The 22,762-nt window shown below is 40.4% G+C and overlaps 1 protein-coding gene across 12 annotated transcripts in view; it reads left to right on the forward strand.

Annotated features, from left to right (window-relative positions):
- PLEKHA5 (pleckstrin homology domain containing A5) overlaps nucleotides 1–22,507 on the forward strand; it is an 83,014-nt gene extending 60,507 nt beyond the window's left edge. For 5 of the 12 annotated variants that reach the window (XM_072399879.1, XM_072399883.1, XM_072399889.1 and 2 more), the window contains 21 exons: nucleotides 1,209–1,676; nucleotides 2,482–2,956; nucleotides 3,920–4,003; nucleotides 6,760–6,876; nucleotides 7,873–7,926; nucleotides 8,754–8,834; nucleotides 13,062–13,124; nucleotides 13,994–14,074; nucleotides 14,159–14,308; nucleotides 14,562–14,663; nucleotides 15,013–15,115; nucleotides 15,242–15,288; nucleotides 15,751–15,942; nucleotides 16,619–16,739; nucleotides 16,914–17,029; nucleotides 17,658–17,867; nucleotides 18,042–18,188; nucleotides 19,265–19,365; nucleotides 19,519–19,649; nucleotides 20,929–21,047; nucleotides 21,904–22,507. In XM_072399879.1, the coding sequence (XP_072255980.1) occupies nucleotides 1,209–1,676; nucleotides 2,482–2,956; nucleotides 3,920–4,003; nucleotides 6,760–6,876; nucleotides 7,873–7,926; nucleotides 8,754–8,834; nucleotides 13,062–13,124; nucleotides 13,994–14,074; nucleotides 14,159–14,308; nucleotides 14,562–14,663; nucleotides 15,013–15,115; nucleotides 15,242–15,288; nucleotides 15,751–15,942; nucleotides 16,619–16,739; nucleotides 16,914–17,029; nucleotides 17,658–17,867; nucleotides 18,042–18,188; nucleotides 19,265–19,365; nucleotides 19,519–19,649; nucleotides 20,929–21,023 (2,938 nt within the window). In that variant the 3' untranslated portion in view covers nucleotides 21,024–21,047; nucleotides 21,904–22,507. Of the gene's footprint in view, nucleotides 1–1,208; nucleotides 1,677–2,481; nucleotides 2,957–3,919; nucleotides 4,004–6,759; nucleotides 6,877–7,872; nucleotides 7,927–8,753; nucleotides 8,835–13,061; nucleotides 13,125–13,993; nucleotides 14,075–14,158; nucleotides 14,309–14,561; nucleotides 14,664–14,880; nucleotides 14,928–15,012; nucleotides 15,116–15,241; nucleotides 15,289–15,750; nucleotides 15,943–16,618; nucleotides 16,740–16,913; nucleotides 17,030–17,657; nucleotides 17,868–18,041; nucleotides 18,189–19,264; nucleotides 19,366–19,518; nucleotides 19,650–20,928; nucleotides 21,048–21,903 lie in introns of those variants that run through there. The other 7 variants (XM_072399880.1, XM_072399884.1, XM_072399881.1 and 4 more) reach the window with 7 other exon arrangements.
- The last annotated feature ends 255 nt before the right edge of the window (nucleotides 22,508–22,762 follow it).

Below are 22,762 nucleotides of genomic sequence, written 5' to 3' on the forward strand. Positions count from 1 at the left end.
ATCTTTAGTATTCCACATGAGGGGAAAAATGAGCACAATGTTCTAAGACAAGCATTTTTCATAAATATGCTTTATTATACAAATTTTGCATATACACAAGAAGGGAATCCATTTTAGAAGTGACACCTAGCAGGTCACAGAAGATAATTGGGAGGTGTTTCCTGCAGGAAACAGAACAGAGAACTGGGGTGAGCAGTGTTGTCTGTATGTAAACAAAATAACATGGTAAGGATTCAAAGTAAGCAAAATTACATGCAAGACACAGAACTGAGAGTTGACATAAACAGGTTCTCGATAGAGAATCGGGGTAAGCAGTATGCCATGTAAAATGAGAGTCTGCATATGAAGTATTACTTATAGGGTATTGAACAAAGATTTAGGGTAAGCAGCATTGTCTTCAGGACACAAAATCTGGAGTCAAGGTAAATGGTGTGGCCTGCAGCACCGAGAACATAGTCAGGGAAAACTCTGTCACCAACAGAAATGCATTCATTGTTTGGGAGTCTGTTTACCAACATAATCAATACTGGTTTGTTGGACCATCTTGTATTAGATTTTGCTGTAGAGTTTTACAGGTTATAAAATAGCAAAGCCCCATATTTGCTGAGAACTGTATCTTTATGTAAGTTTTGGCACCAGGATAACATTAAAACTTTTTATTCTAACTTTTTAAAAAGACTTTCAGCAGATTCACATTAAAAGTTCCGGATTCCATGTACAATGTTTTATTCTAGCTATAATCAGGTCAGGCCTGTGGTGTGACCTAAAGACCTTACTGGAGCCATGCTGCTTGTATGGTTATACCATAAAGAGTGTCAATGATGAAATGCAAGGTTTTAAAATTGGTTCCTTCAGCATCTTCCTTTCATAGTAAATTATAGATTTGACCCACTTTTGGAAGTTGTATTTTAAAACTTTTAAATAAGCAGGTAATGTTTTTTTAAGTTGACAATGTTATCAGTAATTAGAATTTGCTGGGTTTTCTCAAATACTAAATTATGGTAAAAATAAATGTTACCTTCAGTACCACAGTCTGACCTTTTTCATTTGCCTCTTGAGGTAATTAATGTGTCGTTATGTGAAAGAATGTATCTGTAAAGTTTGTTGGGGTGAAAAAATAAATATTATTTCTAACAAGTTAATAATAATATTTATTTTGTTAGATTTTTACAGGAAATAATGATTTTTTCTCCATCTCCTTTGTTTAGGGAGACCATGGCAAAATCAGAGCACGTGACCACCCAGGAAATAAACCATATAGCCAACCACAGACTGCTAATCCGGCCTGAGGCCAATAATAACCAGCGAAATAAGGAATTTACCAGCAAAGTGGAGGAGAGAGCTACCTGGGAGGCAGAGAAATATGGCTTCCAGAAAGATGGACAAGATCGACCGCTAACCAAAATTAACAGTGTGAAATTGCAGTCTTGCATCTCTGACTATGACATGCTAGCAGCAAACGCAGGACACTACAAAAGCATTCACATAAATGGACCTGACAACAGAGCCGTAGAGAGCCAAGGCCATATCACTGAGACTGATTCCCACCTGAACCACCGGCCATATCTGTCACATGGGGAACCTGACAGGATAATCCAAAGAACCAATTCAATGCAACAGCTGGAACAATGGATCCGGACTCAGAGAGATAAAAGCCCTGAGGACGATACCAGTGGGTAAGAGACTTATTACAGCATTCTATATACATGTCACTACTTCAGGTGCAAATCCAAAAACAAGGAATTATCTCTCTCGAGTACACTAGGCAGAACCAAGCCCTGTTAATCCAAAGGTGTTCATTTATACCATCAGCTAGATACTATATATACAGACAATGATCCAACAGTATACTTAGAACTGCTGGTTTATAGCCCAAGTCTGGGGCTATCTATACAACTGTACACCAGAGATTTTGGTTTATAATACAGTTTCAAACTAAATATAGAACCAGTTATCATCCTTAATACAGCCTAAATATAAAGCCCTATCCAACTTCCCATCCTGATCTGCTGGTTTAAAGCCCTGAGAGCCAAAACATTGAGCTATTTAACCCCCTGTACAACTAGAGCCACTGGTTTATTTGTACAGAAACAATCTAAGCCAACTATCAATCCAAATTGCCCTAGTTTATGTCTTATACAGAGCCTAAATATGGAGCCAGTTATCCAACCTTCATCCAGAGCTGCTATTTTATAGCCAAATACAGCTTTTATAAAAAGCTATTTATCCAACTGTACATTCAAATCTGCTTGTTTTTAACTCATATATATATAGCCATTCATCCCACTGTTTATCCAGAGTGACTGGATCATAACGTGAACATAATTGTCAGCATTTGTTATTATTATTAGATGGTTACAGGGAATGGATTTATTTGAACTCTGGTCTGGTAACTTTCTGCCATCAGAAAACTCTCCTCTGTTATTGCAGACTTGGTTCTGATTTTTCGTAAGGGTTCATGTTTGTGTTTTATCTTCACAGAGTCTTGTCTTATCAGACGTTACCCCGAAATATGCCAAGTTATAGGGCTCAGGTTGTCCCACGCTATCCAGAAGGTTATAAGACACTGCCACGCAATCTGAAAACACGACCAGACAGTGTGTGTAGCACAGCCGGCATGGGATATGACCGAACAATGGTTCCTGCAAGCGCCACAGCAGATGAGAAGCGAAGGTCTATCCGTGATGATACAATGTGGCAGCTGTACGAATGGCAGCAAAGACAATTTTACAATAAGCAAACAACTCTGCGGAGGCATTCTTCTCTGACCAGCCCAAAAACCATGGTTCATATTTCTGACCAGACCCTTCACTCCATTCCCCTGTCCCCATCTCATGGCTCCATCTCTGGTTATCACACATATTCTCCTCACCGGGCTTACAGGTCAGAGGTATCTTCACCAGTTCAGCGTGGAGACCTGACAATAGACCGCAGACCCAAAGCTCAGACCGGCAAGGTAATCTTTTTTTTTTTTTTTTTTTTTTTTCCCTCTACATTTACTCCAATATTTTATGTATTACAGGTCTCCTCCTTAGTACATTGCTATGAACAAAACACAGTTTATACAATACAGTAAAATATGTTGGGTGTTTGGTATAGTTACACTCGCAGGGTTTCTCCTATTAAGTCATTTATTGGAAGAGCAGAAACTAGACTTCTGCCTTACAGAAAATAGCTCTATAAATATAAAAGCTTTATAAATGATGTGATTTTATCTGTAACATAGGTTGGGGTAATTGTTTAGAACAGGTTTTACACATAAGGTAAATTTTTATTTCTGAAAACTGAATAGATAGAAGGGCTTTGCACTGTTAAATGACTCAAAATTAACTTGTAGGACTAACCCCATCCCTACTCTATTTCATAACACTTAATGAGGGGGTTAGAACTGGTTGTATACAGAATTCAGAATACAGAACTCTCTGCTACGTCAGTAGTTAATGGGGATTGAACAAGAGATCTGAAAATCATTCTTTAGGTGGCTTTTGCAGACATATTATAAAGCCTTGCAATGTGCACTAAAAGAGGAGACTAAGTTAGAATTACCAGGCTGCTCTTTGAGCAGTTGTCTGTAGCTCTCTTTGTCTTTCCATGACTTGCTGCAGCCTCCACAAGAATCTCCCATAATGTTGGGTTACCTTAATGTGCAGTGACTGACAGATATGGAGAACTGTGTAAACACTGGAAAAAGGGACACAGTTGAGTAAAACACTCAGAGCTTTACTAATATACTGATGGCTTTTGTGTTTGTGACATCATATTTTCGTATTCTGTGAAGTAAGCAGAATTTTCATCTTTCTGAATATATCCTCATGGAAATAAAATGTTACCACTCTCATTTTGCTGCTCTCAAATCTCCTGGATTTGTTTTCAGTGATGTTGGCAGTCACTTTGACAAGGAAATGTTGTGTTTCTACAGCTGGGTCTCGTTCCTGACAGAAGGTCAGTGCCAGCGGGATTGGCTCTTCAACCTGTATCACCGCAGGGTCTTCAAGGCAAAACTGTGAGTAGTGTATTTATCTGTAATAAGAGCTTTTGGTGTTCTGAGTATAACCTTCTGCAGTCCTTCTTCTCTGAAAAACCTCTAACAAAGTATTCTTCTCCTGCTGAGAAATCCACAAATCATCTCATCGTATCTGCTGTATGACGAGAGTCAGGAATCTGATATCTAAGTATTCTAATTACTAGTATGACTGCTGGAAATAATTACAGAGCAAACCTCCAACATCATTCTATACATATACACGCAAATTGCCTTGCTAATGGAATCTCTGTTTTATCAATGCTTATCAAGCTTAAAGGATAACTGTACTTTAGAGTTAGTTATCAAGTTTCTGCTTACTCCCTGATATAAATTAACCAACCTCCCCCTCCACAAATGTTTTCTTACCGAGATTCTGAAGCACTGCAAATGTTTACAGTTCTAACATTCCAGGGCTGCAGTATACTCACCTGCACATGTCCTATAGAATTCTGTGGGATGAACCATATAGAAGTATATGGAGATATGCAGGCAAGTCCACTGCTCCCCTAGATTGTAAGGAATGTAAACAAAGAATACTTAACATTGATTGCAGAATCTTGGCAACTATTCATTTGTGGGGGAGTGGGATACTTTATGTCAAGGAGTAGATGCAAACCTGATAACTGCACTTTATATGAATGTAAATGTATAATTAAATGGTAAACTTGTTTTTAGTGAGCAGTAACATTAAATACACATGGCCTCTGTGTATAATATATAATAATAATTACATTTATATACGGGGTAAATTACAAATAACCGTATTTTATTTGTACAGCCAGCCTCTTGTTACAAAACAGCAGTCTAAAGGGCCCTATTTGTAGTGTAGGTAACACATTATTCAAGTCAACCATAGGCCATGAAATGCAATCTACGAAAAGGCTGGTCACACGACCAAGCTCTCCCTTTCTCAACTTTTTTCATTTAATTAATTTAAATAAAAGACACACCTTTTCTTTTGGGGTCCTGAAGCAAGGGGATCCTGATGCACATGTGTACAGTGTGTTGCTGTTCTGTATGGATGAGGCACATTTTTTAAGACGATGGAACAGTCACAGTTATACAAATGCTTGATAAATTGAGTTTTAAGCCACTCCTTAGCACAGTGATTTGTCATAACTATGTAGTCAGCATGTGGCAACTCACAACTATGTATTAAGGCTTTTTATTATTATTATTTTTAGTTCAGGCTCCTGGATTGCTTACCCCTGAACTGGATAAGCTGGTTAAATCATAAATGCATTGTCCCAGCTGCCTTAGGATATCTGAATTGTAATGTTTGTCCTTACTGAGTTCTGTAGTCAGGTTTGCAGAGGTCAAGATACACACTTTATAGCTACATTCATGGTGGAATAGACAACTGTGTGTATTTGTATGACATCCAATCAGAAATCCACTTGAGCAGATTATTGTGGTCCAATGAAGATGATTTCCAGCTGCTGGGAGTTACTGCATTGTACTGCATTGGCGAATGCCTTCACTGAGCAAATGAGACCCTCAGAAGAATATGACAGCAGGTGAAAAGCATTAAATGGAGTATGTGGGTGGTCAGAAGTGGATTATTGAAGAGGATTCTTCCTTTGTGCAACCAAATAGAAAAAGTCTGACTGGATGTTAAGAGTGGGGTGCAAAAAATAATTCAGAAATATGAACTTTAATACACATGGCCCAGGGCTCTTATTACACATACAAAGAGAGCATTGAGAACTTTCTGACAAATCATGTGAATTAGGGAAACTTTTCAGTCCAGATCTGCCTTTTACTTCATATTTCAGGGCCGGCTGAATAGAGGGATATAGAATAACCAAGAGCTTCACTATGAACTGACAATATTTGGTGGTAAGATTGCCAGCACCAATACCACAGTGTTGGCAGTAATAACTTTTGCCACATTTGCTGTAAACATACCACATTCTAAAAGTTTATTTTACCTGAAAACATAATATTACAGACTCTTACCCTGATGTGATAAAAATGTTGGTGCTTGTGTACAGTGTGCCCAATTCGGCATAGTGCCAGCTAAGTACTCATAGCTTTGACAAAGGGAAACCCATGTGCAAAAAAATGGTTTCATTTTTCTATACCAGTGTTTCTCTACCTTTTTAACATGCGGGAACCATTGAAATAATGTTCAGGTCTTTAGGGAACCCTTCCTATAATTACTATATCCATAGGTCACAGTATTTTACCATGGAGGTTAGTATAATGCCTCATACATTACTGGCCAATGGAAAGAACATCATCCTTACAGATAGCCAGAAACATCTTTGCTGTCATTTAAACTTCTACCCAAGAGTCACAAATTTCTTGAAGAACCCTGGTTGAGAAACACTGATCTATACGAAGAATTCGGACCCTTCTAGTGTATGCACTTCTTTATGCATATAACGGTGATCTCTTCATCTGTCTGCCATGAAACAGTGCAGGAAATGGAGGGGGCCTTGCTGTGCCAATTATGATATATCATGCTTGTCCAGTAATGTAGCTCCTTCCCCTGTGCCGTTGTGTGGTATGAATCCACATTTGTGTCAGATTGTCAGAAGGTCATAGTGGAAGATCTGAGATGTCTGCGGATTCATGGGACATCCCAGCCCATCTTTTGTGCAATGTGTATTGAATGTGTGGGAATTAGTTTGGTCAATACAATCATCTTTTTAAGAAGAGTCCAAGATTTAGTGTGTGTGATCTGCTCCTGTAATGCAGTGTCCTCTTCGGCTTCTCCCCTTACTCTCCAGCCAGAGGAGCTGACACTCTTACTCATCAAACTACGGAGGCAGCAGGCAGAGCTGAGCAGTATCCGGGAACATACACTGACCCAGCTGCTGCACCTAAAACAGGCGTGTAGTCCTCAGGTCAGCTGCATGTATCACTCATCCATCATACGTGTACTGTGACTTGTGTTCTCCGTGATTGCTGATGTAATGTGATCACCCCCCACGTCATCCTGCATGTCCCATTATATCACATAGCTTTCATTGGGTTTCACTAACAGGAAAAGGGACAAATGTTGGGGTCATCTGTGTCGGTGATGTATTTTGTATCTGGTGTCATCTTCTGTGTCGAAAGATGGGATGGAAATGGTTGTGTGGTGATTCCTTATGGCTGATTTATTAAAGCTGAACTTCAGGCAAACATAGGATACAAAATGAAGCAGTGCTGTAAATAGAACATCATTACAATTATTTATTTTAAATATAATTAGTTTAAGTACTAAGTGTATTAAGTACCTATTCTTGCAGTGACTGAACAGCAGAACTCAGACTGGACAAGGGGGAAGCTATTCAAGGAACCAGCCAGCTGTGCTGCAGTGCCCTTTGTCATTCTGATGGAGGTAGTGGCCAGAGAGTGGAGTTCATTAATCCTCTGCTTCCTTTCACTGACCAGTACATATCTAGGTGAACATAGGCACATAAACTGCAGTACAGAAAAAAAATTATGTCTCTTTCTTTGTTAGACCAGACTGTGTTGTTTTGCCAAACTGTAAATCTCAGGAATGGATGTACAGAAAAAGAAATCCTTTATGAAGTAAAGCAGCCCCAATATATGCATCTGATTTGTGTATTTGTTTGCCTGGAGTTCAGAGGTAAAAGTAGAGAAAAGAAAATGAGCACAATCTTGAGTTATTGCCAGTGGCAATTAAACTTTGTTCTGATGAGCCTCTGCTCATTATCTTCTCTCTTTGTTTTAGTGAATGAGCTTCCAAAACATATATATGTACCAGGGTTTAGGCTGTGCTGTGTTCTGAAGTTTTTGCTTATGGCGGGTTGCACGGAGAGTACAGAACTGTATTAATCTTCAGAAGTTTTCACATTCTCTGTCCTCTCTTTATTCTTTAATGCGGCCGCTAGAACGAGATTCTCTCACATCATCTTCAAAGGAACCTCATCTACGTGGATCATCAGGTGGGATTTGGAAGTTTTTCTGTATATTTGCTGGAGTTAATATTACATTCTGTGACCCATAGCTGAACCGCAATGCTGCCTGAGCAGAATTATCAATTCTCCTCCCAGATACAAACCAGTTTCAAGAAGGGAAGATTAGACGTCTCCTGATTCTTTCAATTAATTTTCCTAAAACTCCTCTGTGTGTGTTCTGTGACATCTCTCTGATAGGTGTCCTTTGTTTAAAAAAACATTTTTCCTTTGATTTTTGTATGCAGAGGGGGTTTGGGGATCAAGCAGAATATGTCAGAAATGTAAACTGAAAGACGAGATCCAGAATTTAAATACAGGGAGTTTTGTTTTATTTTTCATGATGAATGTAAGGTTTACTCTTTTACACAGATTTCCTATTACTCCTTCTAGTTTGGAGCAGTATAGCTTCTCTTTCTAATAACATTTCATGGCTTCAGTGCATGGCACTGACACAACAAATATGTCAGAGCCAGGGGCCAAATATTATTCACTCTTCCACCTTCATTGCTTTTTCCTGGGGGGGTTCTCCTCCTCTAGTGACTATCTTATAAAATGACCTGTTTATGTAAATTACTGTTGGACTCCACTGGTTCTTTTCTAATCTGTAATGATTTGATAATTAGCAATGTTAATAGCGAAGATGCCCCATGGCTGATTGGTAAGGTTTGGGGGGATAGCAGCTCCTGGCACAGTGGGCAGCACATCCCAGAATGGTTGGGGGAAGTCAAATCACTGTGCTTATTGTACTTTTTTTTATTATTAATAATATATCTCATTGTGCACTAAACTGTGCTCCTCCTTCATGTCTGACGTAGATGAAAGACAATGACCCGTTAATCAGCATGGTACACACCATGATTGAGAACTCTGCGCTTAGACCACAACTGTACCAGCAAGTAAGCCTGTGGACCTCGTTGTCATGTGTAATTCCCTCCCCGGTGACATCATAGGCTGAACCCACCTCCTTTGTTACATCATATGCTGAACCCACTTCCCTGGTGACATCATAAGCTCAATCCACTTCCCTTGCTACATCATAGGCTGAACCCACCTCCCTGGTGACATCATGTACTGCCCCTCCTTCCCTCCACAGTGACATTACATGCTGAACCCACCTCCCTAGTGACATCATATGCCAAATCCACTTTGCTGGTGATATCATTTGCTAACCTTCTCCTCTTGCCCTCCCCAATGACATTACATGCTGAATGCACCTCCCTAGTGACATCATATACCAATTTCACCCTCCTTCTTTTCCTTATTGACATTACTTTCCATAAACATCTTTCCAGTGACATTTTATAGTAGGGACCTCCTTCTTCTGTAAGTTTACATATTACCCTGCCTCGCTGATGACGTCATTCTGATTCCCCCTCTTGAAAAAAAAAAAATGAATTTTACCCTGCAATGATGTCATATACTTATTCTACCTCCCTGGTGACATCACATAACACCTTCCCATACCTAGTAATAACAATTTCACTTCTGATCCAATCATATAGGAACTTCTATCTATCCAATATAGTTATTTACCAACTACTTTCACTACACCCTCATAACCATTTGACATTATTTACAGACCCCTCAATGACCTTTTTTCTTAATTCTTTTTCTCTAATGAGGTCCTATACCAATTTGCCCTCCCTGGAGAATCCATATTTTACAAGAAGACTTTTTCTGCCCATAATAAATTAGCAATCCCTGTTTTTTTTTTTTTTTATTCTGACTTCCATTCCTTGCTGACATCATGTTTAGTGGCATCATGTGCTATTCCCGCTCGTCCCCACATCACGTACAGACATGGATATCTGAAATTCTCCTTCCAACAATGACTTAGATTGCTGTTTTTTTGTTGTTGTTGTAAACCTGCTCAAACCTCCCAATGATTTCATAAACTGGCTCACCATTTCCAGTGATGTCATTTGCAAGCCTTGCTGTGTCTGGTTGTACGATCAGCTCTCCATTATCACTTTGGCTCTCCTCTGGTTTAGAAAGCACGCTTCTGTTGCCAACTTGGCTGTTGTTGGTGTTGGAATGGCTTCTGTCTGTGTCATGCAATCACAGTGCACTGTACACTGCGCTCGCACCCAGTTTAGCTGTAGTCTCAGGATATGAAAGGTCAATGGGGGTATTATCGAGGGAATAGCAGCTCCAGGAAATGCATCGCTGTCTTCACAAAGGCCTACCAGGCACTGAAGGTTCTACATCCCATCCAAAACATTTATCATAACTGCTCCCTGAATATGTATTGAGGTGCAAATTCTGTGGGCCGGTAAGATCAGCTCAGTGAGCTCAGTGAAACCTGTGTCTTCCGTGACAACAAAAAGCTAAAAATGTGTCAGGAATATTGGTGCTGGCTTTCTACAATTCTTTAATTCCTAATCTAGAGTTCTGAATGCATTTGATTCCCTTTTATTTCAATATGTAATAATTCTTCTTCCAAAGAGACGTTACTATAGTGTATAATGCTACCAGGGGTAGGGAATGGGACAGTCATGACTGAATACAGAATTCCCTTTTTGCACCATTTTCTGACTTCTAATTTGCATCACATGAATGATAATCATAGGGACATTAGCATATTTTCTTTTTAGAAGTTGCGGGGCTGCAGTATAAAAACTGTAACTGGAGTTTTTGGAGGACAGAAAACAAAGAGCAGATACCCAAAGCTATAAAGTCTCTAGAATTTTACACCAAGTTCTGCCATGTTGCTGGCTATCCTGCTTGCCTGGCCCTGCAATGTATGTGGGTTTTTCATGGGACGCCAGCACTACAACAGTGTATTGCCCACACCTCCACCTCTCCGCACTGTCATGTGTCCATCCCCTGTACATTGCATGGGAAGCCGCGTTCTCTATGTTCTGTGTGTATCTATAACGTGCTCTGCTGTTCTCTCTTCCAGCCTGGATAAATGCCGTATTAGTGGAGATAATTGTGTCATATATTCGGCTCTCTCTGCAGCACATATTAACCAAATTTATCATTTTATTTGTACTTGTCTGATGAGTCTGCGTTTGTGTTGACAGAACTGGGGCACATTCTGCAGAATCCCATGATGCACCAGCAGCGCTGCAGTAGCTAACACTATAAGTTGCGGCAGTTTCATTTAGTGTATATATTGTCCTTATTGCGTGTCGCAGTCATCCCTCACTTCTGTTGTGGAGTTAAATGCTCTCCCGCTGTGTCTAGTGACCGTCTAGTGGAATATAAAACAACCGAGCGCACATGAAACATTCCGCTTACTCTAGTAATTATGATCATGGTGGTCGTTGTATTCCCGACGTAATGAATACGGTTATCTAACTGCTGTTTTATTGTATGGGATCTCCGTACTGTGAATTTGTCTCCTGAAAGGTTGGCCAAACACAGCAGGGCCTGCTTATTGAGGATGCTAAATAATTGCTCTTCTTTCACTATATTTCATGGCTAAAGTTCACCCAAATGTGCAGCTTAAAATGAGAATAGAATTTTGACGGTTTGGAGACGAAAAAAAAAGGTTGCAGAATGAAGCAAACTTATTCACAAAAAGTTTATAGCCTTGATTAAATTTTTGCTTTGGAGTAGCTGTAAATAATGGATTTAGGATGAGTTGAAGCTGTACTTCAGGCAAACCACTGGTGAAATACATAGATGGAAGCAGAGTTACCTGCCAATTGATATATATTTCAGTCCATCTGATGCTTTCATATACACAGCACAACTGCTGAGCAGATTTTTTGCTGCTATGTAACACTTCTGCCTTCTGGTTCTCTTTTTTAGATAAAAAAGAGAACCAGCAGGCTGATAAGCTCATCTCTCACTCTGCTCCTTCCTCCTATCAGCAGATCCCTTGTTGGCAAGCTAACAGTTCGACACAAATGAGTGGCTCCTTGTGCTGCTTTTTCCTTTTCTCTCCCAGGCTGAGCTTGTGCTATACAGGGATTGCAAGGAGCTGTTACTAGGTTAGATTCAGCACTCAATCCTGTTACTTTTACTGCAATGAATAGTGTTTCACTGATCACATAACTGCATGGATTGGTCTGTTTTATCTCCTTGGAATGCAGCTTCAAATATTTGCAACAATATATAGAGAAATTTGGAAGGAAGTTTTCATAAATTGTGATATACCTAACTTTTGTTAACAAATAAAGTGTTTAAGGATTCAAAACCCCATTTCTCATGAGAGAAGAGCAATGATAGCCTTGATAAATTGACGATCGTGCAAGTTCCTTATTTTGGAATGATTCAGGGAGGGATTGTGTTGTTTCACCTCTAACTAAGGCTTAGGTACACTTGTTAGATTTTTGTCGATCCTTTCCAATGACAAAAGACTGAAAGATGCATGAACGAGTGCAGTAGATACAATGCTGTTCTGCTCTATGGAGAGGGAAGGGGGAGAACGAGCAAGCGGCACCCCGCTGTGCCCTCTCCCCTTCACTTGCATTGCGGTCGTTCATGGATCCGCCAGGACAGATCCATGAATGGCGTCTGACGGCCGCTGTACACACTCGTCCAGTACTAGCCCTGAGGCTAGAATCATCTGACATATGTACGTAGCCTTAGGCTGTGTCCAGACTAGCAGTGAGGTTGCAGCATGGTAACTCTCCCTTAGTACATTGCTGTTAAATGTATAGGCACTGATTCTGAAAGAATGCTGCAACGTGCCAGCCACCGGGAGCCATTAGAGAATGCTTGTTCCTTCCGCAAGTCTGAACCTAACCCCAAACTTGTAGATTCAATGTGAATGTGGCAGTGCCATTGTGTGCTCATTTCAGGACTACTTCATCACCAGTAGGTACTTTATGTCGTCAGGGGATTGGCTGGAAGGTGGTCCTGGGATCTTTGTGAATTTACGTTTCCCGGGATATAGAGACCTGTATGGGCTCCCGTTGTCGCTTTGCTGTCCGTCCTTCTGACGTGTCTGTGTACTGTAGTCAAATTGTCATACAAAATGTTGCTGTTTAGGGGGTAGGAACAGAGCTGCACGTGACATTTTGTAACATTTAGTAGCATGAGATTACTCCTGAGATAACAAATTCTTTATAGAACACATCCTGGTGTAGCGGATAAAAAAATATTGATCTCCTGCTAGTAAATGGCCCTGAGATTTCTTTGAGTTTCATGTTTTTTTTGTGTTCTTTCAGATGACTCAGGAGGAGTGCCGGCCTTCAGCCTATAAACACCGCTCTGAGGAGGCTGACGTTGACGTAAGTGCTGCCACAATGGAGATGGGTTACCATTTATAATACTGTGCAAAGTTCAATTTCCCCATATACAATGGCTTACTGTGTAATATACCAACATATGCATATCTGTACACACTTAATACACCCCCACTTATTCATTCCTTCCGTTTGCTCACACAATTTACAGCAGGATATCATATATCTACATAGGTACTATGATTCTACACAACTTCAACAGTCACATCCATTTTTCTTTGGCACTTTAAAATTGTTCATACAAGTCCCACACAAGTCTTATAAAATGTAGGTGTCATAACAACCTTTAATAAATTCAGGGTAAGTGTTCTTAACATGCAGCATTGCTATGAATTTGAATAGCCAACTCCTTTGCATTTAAAAAGCCAAAAAATATGTGTATGTGGCAAGCAGCAATAAGAACATACAAGTCAAAAAAAAAAAGGCAACGCAAGGTCAAACGAAGCCTCTAAACTTTTGTGAGCACTAAGCGCTGTATTAAGGTCCACCATCACTGCTGGTATTGTGAAGTGTTTTTTTTTAACAATTAGACGACTGTGAACTTACAAATTTTGCATTTAACAATGCAGTGTTCTCCCCAGCCCCTTTTAGCTGGGCGCGCCACACAGCATTTTTCTGTAACCACCCGGCTGTTTTTGGGTGATTACTGAAGAGTTGAGTCACAATGGAGGGGCTGTCACCCACCTATAATTTCTTCCCATCTGGCTTAAAAACTTTCTGGATTGAACACTGTAATGTGTACTCTGTTCATTTTATTTACCATAACACATCTGAGCATGTTGCAGATAAGTTACAGCAGTTGTCCAGTGTGCGCTGTGACAACTTCCCAACCTCTTGTCATGTCCCTTTTCCAGGCCAAGCTGAGCCGACTTTGTGAGCAGGATAAAGTGGTCCAGGCTCTGGAACAGAAGTTGCAGCAGTTACATAAAGAGAAGGTAAGATCACCATCTAGTGGTTATGGCTGGTGTGCGCAGAATGCTGGTAACAGCAGCTATAATGGTTCTCTTATGTCTTCCTAGTACACCCTGGAACAAGCTCTGCTGTCTGCCAGCCAAGAGATAGAGATGAACGCTGACAATGCAGCAGCCATTCAGAATGTGATAATACAGAGAGATGAGCTGCAAAATGGGCTGCTCAGTACATGCCGGGAGGTGTCCCGGGCAACTACGGTAAGAATGGCCCTCCCATGACTGCACAAAAGCACTTTCTATCATTTTCTATTTTGTGATTGAAGTGCTGTAAGCAAATCCTACTGTACTTCACATTGGTTGGTGGATCTGTTCTTCCTTTGAGTTCCTCACCAGCCTACTTTCTTTAGGAACATTATTTGTCCTTATCACACACTGTACAATAAACCTTGTGATTCTCAGGCCATTAAACCATGATAGTGGAGACATCTCTAATGGTTTGTGTTTTGTGCAGGAGCTGGAACGAGCTTGGAGGGATAATGACAAGTTAGAACATGAAGTCACCACTGCCAGAAATCAGCTAAGGGAACGTTTGGAGCGCCTCGGAGAGGTCCAGGTATAGTCCTTTAAAGGTTATTTGTATCCCAGATAATAGTCCTATGTTATTAGATGCCATTAGAGGTGTCAGATGTCCTGATCTCCAGGGAGAGATCCAGATACTATATTATATTACCTATTGGTGGTTGTCATATTTCCTGATCCATAGGGGTTCTTGGTTTAGTCTTTTTTTTTTTTTTCCACTGATTTAAGATGCCACATGTTCTAATCCCTAGAACAAGGTCAAGTTACAGCTCTCTTCATGTCCACATTGATGTCCCTGGTATGTCTTGATCGTGATGGTATATCATTATACTGACATTGTTTAATGTGTAATTATACTGATAACACATGATTGGCTCAAACAGACGGAAACAGCTGGAATCCAGAGAGCACAGATGCAGAAAGAGATCTGGCGAATCCAAGACGTGATGGAGGGACTGAGTAAACACAAGCAGCAAAGATCGGCAGGTAGGTAAAATCCATCTGTTTAGATATATTCAATGAAGTCCATTACAGGAAGGATGTTCTCTTTAGATTGCTGGATAAAAGATGATTCTATAGTGTTTACTGATCTTTATGTTTGTCCTTCTGCAGATGCTTCTGATTCAAACTTATTTTCTTCAGGGAAGAGCACAAGTGAGGTATGTGCTAATGTGATGTATAACCTGTGTATTGGTTAGTAGGAAAAGATGACTCAGGAAATTAATTTTTAACATGTGATTGAGCCCTTGTAACAAGTTCCTCGTTGCAGCACATTGGAGGGGAACTAAACCCAGAGGATTCTTGCCTTTCCCCCACAGATGGGTGGCAATCTGGCAGGTAATAATACTTATTGCAAAAAGGACATAATTCTTTCCTTTCTGCAATAAAGCCCGCCCTGATGATAAGTTTTTAAAGTGGAACTTCAGTTACTAATAAAGTAATCACGGACAAGCAGATTGCAACATTTTATTTTAATGTCAGAAATCTCTTGTGTAGTTCATAAAAGAAATAATTTGTTGGTCTGTTACTGACAGATATAATGTCATACTGGAAGTGATAGTTGTGCTTTGCACCTGTACTTTGTTTTTTATATATTAAACTTCCTGTTCTACAATCTTCAGGAAGAGGAGCTTGTCCCACCACGTCCTCCGCTCCCTCGGTCCTATGACTTTACCGATCCAGCTCCCATTCTTCCCCCTATACCCAGTGATAGCAGCTCGTCCTTGCTGTGTTACAGCCGGGGCCCCGTCCACCTCCCTGATGACAAGGTCTCTCATCATGTCCAGGTTAATCAACGAAATGGATCCTATTGTGTAAGAAACCCATCTATGCCCATCCACTGCCATCTACCCATCCCATCTTTGCCGTTCTGTGAACTTCCAAATATCTGTGTCCGTGTCCATTTCCTCAGTTAATCTATAGATATAATAAAAGGTTCTCTAAATATTTAATATTTCCATATTGCTTGATGTTTTGCTGATCTCAATTATTGAATTGATCTTCAATTAGGTCTCCTAAGCATTTCATATTCTGTGTTGGACTTTTCTTGTACTGCCCTCTAATAATGGCTGTACATCCAAAAATGAGATTTAGAAATCTTGGTAGATGTCATGAAAGCCAAAACAGTTACTCTTTTGTTATGAAAACAGCTGGGTGCTGTTGATTCTGTTCTTTTGGCTCCCAGTAAGTGTAGAGTTGATCTATAAGACTGCCAGTAGAAATGCATGTTACAGTTATGGTAAATGAGATTGATGGATTCATGTTGTAATCTCTCTCTGATACTAAGAATAAACATGACCCATGAAGGATCTGTTGGTATTATAGGTGGAGGATATTTGACGATATTTCTTATTGAACATCATCATTTTCACCATCATATTTCTGCCTCCATGGTATATTATAGTTCTGTAGTGATGTCTTTGCAGGTGTCTTCTATAACAAAACAACAAAACTATGCTGATACAATAACAAAATATTGGTGTCTTTTAGGGCCCAGATTACAGACTTTACAAGAGTGAACCCGAGCTGACCACAGTGGCCGAAGTGGATGAATCAAATGGTGATGACAAGACAGACCTCACTTTGGACATGGAAAATACAACCAACAAAGGTCTGTGATCAGCATTTGTTTATTCTAGTATGCAGTATTATATTTATACTACAGGATATTTGTATCACATAGTCACATGTTATATTTACAAAGTAAAACATTACTTCTGTACAGTCTTCCATACAGTCCCAGGATAGGAGACAAACACTTATAAAGACTTATTTCTGTATTTAGGTATAAACTTTCCAATCGGTGTTGTCCCTCCAAGAACAAAATCCCCTCAGCTTGAATCAACTACAATAGCATCTTATGTCACTTTGCGGAAAAGCAGAAAGCCTGAGAGCAAATCGGTAAGTGAATTTTAGTGCCTTCAGTCACATTGAACAGAATGCCTTACTATCTTCTATTATTATTAGGTATTATATCAGTAGATTGTATATACTGTGCAGTGTACTGCTGTAATTGAGTTTTGATCTGGTAATTGAGTTTTTGTGAGTCACTGAAAACACAGCCTAACATTCGCCCACACACAAAACCTTTATGAGTAAATGATCTTTTGAATTCAAAGTTTTTCACACTGTCCTGCCTACACTTCATTCCTCTAATCTAGATAAAGGAGATTGTCTCCTAGAGACCAGACCCTGTGCCCGCTCCCCATTACCTCCACGGTATAATTGGAAATATCTTGGTGATTTATAATAGACAGTTACCAAGACTTTTCCCCTTTAATTTTGATGATGTAATACACAAGGGTGGTAGCATTGCTGATTCCTGGGCTGGATGGAGGCAACACTTGTTAAACCTACCCTCTGTGAGGGTACAATCTAGATTAGAATTCAGTAAGATAATAAGAGACCTCCTCCTTTGCATTCTGTGACCAAATATGTAATCCGTCTTCTTATATGACCTTCTACTATCATATTATTTTTGATGTAAACTCTAATGAAGAAATTGAGCATTATTATTTATTTTCTGCAGGAAAGGCCCCGTAGTGCTGTGGAACATCTCTGTGTTATGGAGAGTCCACGACCTCGCATGACACTGGAGGAACAGCTGGAAAGGATGCGCAGACACCAGGCTGCTTGTCTCAAAGAAAAGAAAAAGGGGTTTGCTTTTCTGGGGTCTACGGAGCCTTCTCCGTCACAGAGCCCTGCTTTCTCCAGGGAGAACTCCATAAAACTGACCCAGGTATGGGAAATCTGTCTGTGAGACAAATGGTAAACATACAAAAGTCTTAATAAATCATCTAGTAATTGTAGCTGTATGTCTGGCACTCTGTCCTCAGTCTGTACAGCATTCCATATAATACATATATAATACATATAATATATAATTCCATACTAAATGAAGATTTCTATGTAGGTGCGAAAAGAGGAGAACACGTTAAAGAATATTAAAGGCAAAGAGGAAGTTGAGCAGCAGGACAACATACAATTACCAGATCAAGAATTCCTCAACTTACAAGAGGCAGCTGGGACTGAAGAGCCTTCTGTGATCAGTGAGAAAGAGGTGGGTGGACTCTGTTATTAGTGAGTAGGTTGGTAAACCTCATGAGTAGTCTGTGATCAGTAATAAGAAAGTGGGTAGAGTGTTCAGTAAATAGTGAGAAATAGGTCAGTAGAACTGATAGTAGAACTGAACTGAGTAGAAAGTGGGTTGTGCTAAGGAGCCTGCTGTGATCAGTGGAAAGGAGGTGGGTAGACCGGGGGAGCCTTCTGTGATCAGTAATATGGAGGTGGGTAGACCTGAGGTGCCTTCTGTAATCAGTGGAAAGGAGGTAGGTGGACCTGAGGAGCCTCCTGTGACCAGTGGAAAGGTGGTAGGTTGACCTGAGGAGCCTTCTGTGATCAGTAAAAAGGAGATGGGTAGACCTAAGGCGCCTCCTATGATCAGCAATAGGGAGGTGGGTAGACCTGAGGAGCCTCCTGTGACCTAAGGAGCCTTCTGTGATCAGTAAGAAGGAGATTGGTAGACCTGGGGAGCCTCCTATGATCAGTAATAAGGAGGTAGACCTGACGAGCCACCTGTGACCAGTGGAAAGGAGGTAGATAGACCTGAGGAGCCTTCTGTGACCAGTGGAAAAGAAGTAGATAGACCTGAGGAGCCTTCAGTGATCAGTAAGAATAAGGTGAGTAGACCCAGAGGAGTCTCCTATGATCAGTAATGACGAGGTTGGTAGACCTGAGGAGCCTTCTGTGATCAGTAATAAGGAAGTGGGTAGATCTGAGGATCCTCATGTTATCAGTAATAGGGAGGGTAGATAGGCCTGAGAAGCTTTATGTGTTTAGTAAAGGGAACTGAGGAGCCTCCTGTGACTAATTTTAAGATGCTTGGTGGAGCTGACTATCCTGCTGTGATCAATAGTAAGGTAGGGTGTGATCGCAATAGTAATAGTAAGGTGTGATCAAAAGTAGGTAGAGCTGGAGAGCCTCCTGGGATAAAGAATTGGGTGGAGTATAATAATTTGTGATGATAAAGGATGCAAAGATGAATATTAAAGATCCTAATGGGACAATATACATGGCAATCCTCTGTGGTCTTTCAAATATACAAATGACATTCACCCTGTGGTTCTGCATCTGCAGGCTGCCAGTCCCCCTACTGCTTCCTCTCCATCCAATGCCAAAGAAGAAGTGACAGAAAATGCAGCCACAACAAATCCAGTACAAGAGCACCAAGAACAATGGTAAGTGACCCTCCGATACCCAATGGCCAGACGTTCTATATATTATGGAGCTTGATTGGCTGCTAATAATAGATTTTGACTCCTTTTACTTCCAGTCTATATCGTAGCAGACATTTTTCTCTACATCCGTAATGTATCGTTGTCTTTCTCTAGTTTACAGGTGGTGGCGTCTGTCCTGACATACACAGAGAGCGAGGAGATGCCAAAGGAGGGGGAGCGCAGTGGGATTCTCTTCGCTTATGAATTCTCCACAGACACACTAAGAAGACATACAGCCTTAGAAGGTGAGAATTTAATCATGGACTTTATTTATTTTTGCTAGATGATTCTACCAGTAACATGATTTCTTTTCTAATATGACTGCAGCGTATCCATAAAGGAGCAGCACTCACCTTAGGACAGGCCTGTGGAATATGTTCTCTCCCCCTTCTTTCTAACATGGGGAGGGTTCTAAAGTCCTCAGTGCAGGTTCTTAGTACGGGGTTTACAGTTGGCAGGTTGTCAAAGCGGAATTAAAGTTCCACTTTTAAGAATGTAAGATCAAGCAGGTTGTTCTTCAGCGATCTTCCTTTTGCAAAAATCCCTCTTACCTGCTTGATAGCTCCAGGTAGTTGACAGAAAGCTGAGCTGTGTATATGCAGCTTCAGTTTTTGTTGCTACAATACCCATCAATCCTAGCTTCTGCTACACATACTGAAAATGAATGAGTGAACTCCAGCATAGGAGTTTTTCTATCCTGGCCCAGCCATCAAGATGACCAAAGATCGTCTACAGAAAGAGAAATCATGCAAGTTTAGTTATCTTGGACACACTTCGTAAACCTAAAAATGCTGTGTGTTCCTGCAATGCCTCCACAGCTAATATTTAACCACTGCATTTCCTCAAAATGTTTTACAAAAAACAGTAGCTACCGTGTTTCCCCGAAAATAGGACATACCCATAAAGTAAGCTGTAGCAGGATTTCTAAGCAATTGCGCAATATAAGCCATACCCCGAAAATAGGACATAGTGATAGGCGTATCGTTCTGTGCCTGCTGCAAGCTGAGGCATAGAGGGAGGATAGAAAGTGAAAGAAAAAATCTCCTCAGTGAAGTGAGGAGCAGGACGCTCTGTTTTAGGTATTGTGTGTTCTCAGGGGGAAGAAGTAAAGCTGTGGCTGCCGTTTTACTGCTGTGGGTCTCTCTCCCCCAGCACCAACCAGCAACAGTCTGTGGGTCTCCCTCACCCCACAAACACCAGTAAAGCTGCTGCTCCCCAGCACTGACCAGCAACAGTCTGTGGATCTCTCTCACCCGCACACAAACACCAGGGGATGTAGAATAAATGTAGATTGTTGTACCATACTTAATAAAAATGACATCCTCTGAAAATAAGCCATATTGTGTCTTCTTGAGAAAAAATAAATATAAGACAGTGTTTTATTTTTGGGGAAACACGGTAGTTTCCCTGCACAACCTCCTGTCTTCTATATCTTGCAATACAGAACAGATGCTACCCCCAGTGGCGAAGAAGTAGAATGCAGGTAGAAATAGCGGTAATATCTTTCCCTTTTATGTTTCCTAGGTGGGAATCTGACTCCACTTCCGGAGCCCCCAACACTACCGGTGACATCGAAGCAGCCACAACTGACTGAAGGATCTCACTTCATGTGTGTGTAGCTGTGGGATACGTGTTACAAGCATGTAAGCAGACCAGTTAAAGAATTGTCCATGTTCTAATGGTGGGGGCCATGCTTGGAGCTCACAATGTAGTCACATCACCAGGTGCCATGTTTTTTTAACATGTGTTAATATACTACATGGCCATATGTATGCAACCTTGTCTCAAATGATTGTTGTTTCCATTGAAGGGCACTGTTATTACTACAGCACAACATAGGTATTGTAATTGTGGCACATGTACACTTGTGATGAGTATGGGGAAGACCGCTTTGTGTAGCAGCATGACTGTCTCTCTGCACACAAAGGTAACTTATAGATTTGGTTTAACAAGCATGACATAGAGGAAGTGTGCGGTCAGGATGCAGGGCCCCGACCTCAGCTTTACTGAACATTATTAGAAGTGTTGAATGTGAGCCATGTCTCCTCATAGAACATCAGTACCTAACCTCACAAATGGCTAAATATTCCCACAGACACACTCTGGAATCTTGTGGAAAGCCTTCTTACTGGATTTAGGGCCATTATAGTCACAAAGGGGATATTGGCTCCATATTACTGGCCATGTTTTTGGAGTAGAATAGCCAACAATTTCATAGGAGTAAGATGGTCAGGTGTCCACAAACTTTGGCCATGCAGTGTTTTTTAAATGTATTGTGTACATCCCCTGATCCATACTTCAATGGGAGGTTATTGTACCATGAATTTTACAGGTAGGTTTCTTTTTTTCTTCTATTACACTTGAAATCAGCACTCTGGTAAGAACATGACCAATGTAATATATTAGATTTAGACAAGTGGACTATACCTGCAGTGCCCAGGCATAGAAGAGCCTAAATATTGTATGATGTTTGATCTCACACTGTGCTTTATCTTTCAGTCCAGACACAGCGATTGCGGAGAGGCGTTATGCGAATTTTTACTGTACAGTTTTTAACCAAAACCGGAATCGCGCTGCCGTGTGACTTTAGATTCCCGCTTGCTGCTACTTTTTTTCTTGCACATGAAGGTTTAAGAGCCAAAATCTGAGACTTTTCTGCTGGGTGATGGAGGAGGGGTCTTTTCATCATGAACACTTATCTGCTCTGCTTCTGTTCATCATCACATGTTGTACTTCCCCCACCAGACTTTTAAGAGACTACAATATATTATTTTACACTTAATTTGTAAAAAAAAAAAAAAAATAAATCTCTCTATATATATATTTATATTTAATACGTGCCATTTTATGATCTTTGGGTTTTTTTCATTAGCACTGCTGTGTTTGCAGTCACTGCCACCTAATGGGATCTTCAATTCTTCCAGGAGTGAATCTGTGCAGCAATAAAAAAAAAGGCTCTTCTGTTGGTACAGAGTGTATAAATGTAATTATGTCCATTGTATAGTCATTATACAATGCCACACATGATGTAAGTAGGTCTAAATACCAATGTTCATAGCTCATGACTTTTATAACATGCCAAATAAATGTTGATGTTGTTTAATAGCCGCCTCTGGAATTATTCTTATCAACACAAATCATATATATTTTTTTACATTTGCTGATCAAAGTCTTTACTCATGGGGGATAAATTCCCAAAACTTCTGGAAGGTGGTGATGTCCACATATAATATATTTCTGTGTTAGAGCAGTAATAGGAATTCCTAGGAGCAGCAACAGTAATTACTATTATTATACAGTATTTATAAAGCGCGGACGTATTATGCAGCGCTTTACAAAGTCCATAGTCATGTCACTA

Source organism: Pyxicephalus adspersus, chromosome 2 (genome assembly GCF_032062135.1).
Source record: "Pyxicephalus adspersus chromosome 2, UCB_Pads_2.0, whole genome shotgun sequence".
NCBI classification, from domain to species: Eukaryota; Metazoa; Chordata; class Amphibia; order Anura; family Pyxicephalidae; genus Pyxicephalus; species Pyxicephalus adspersus.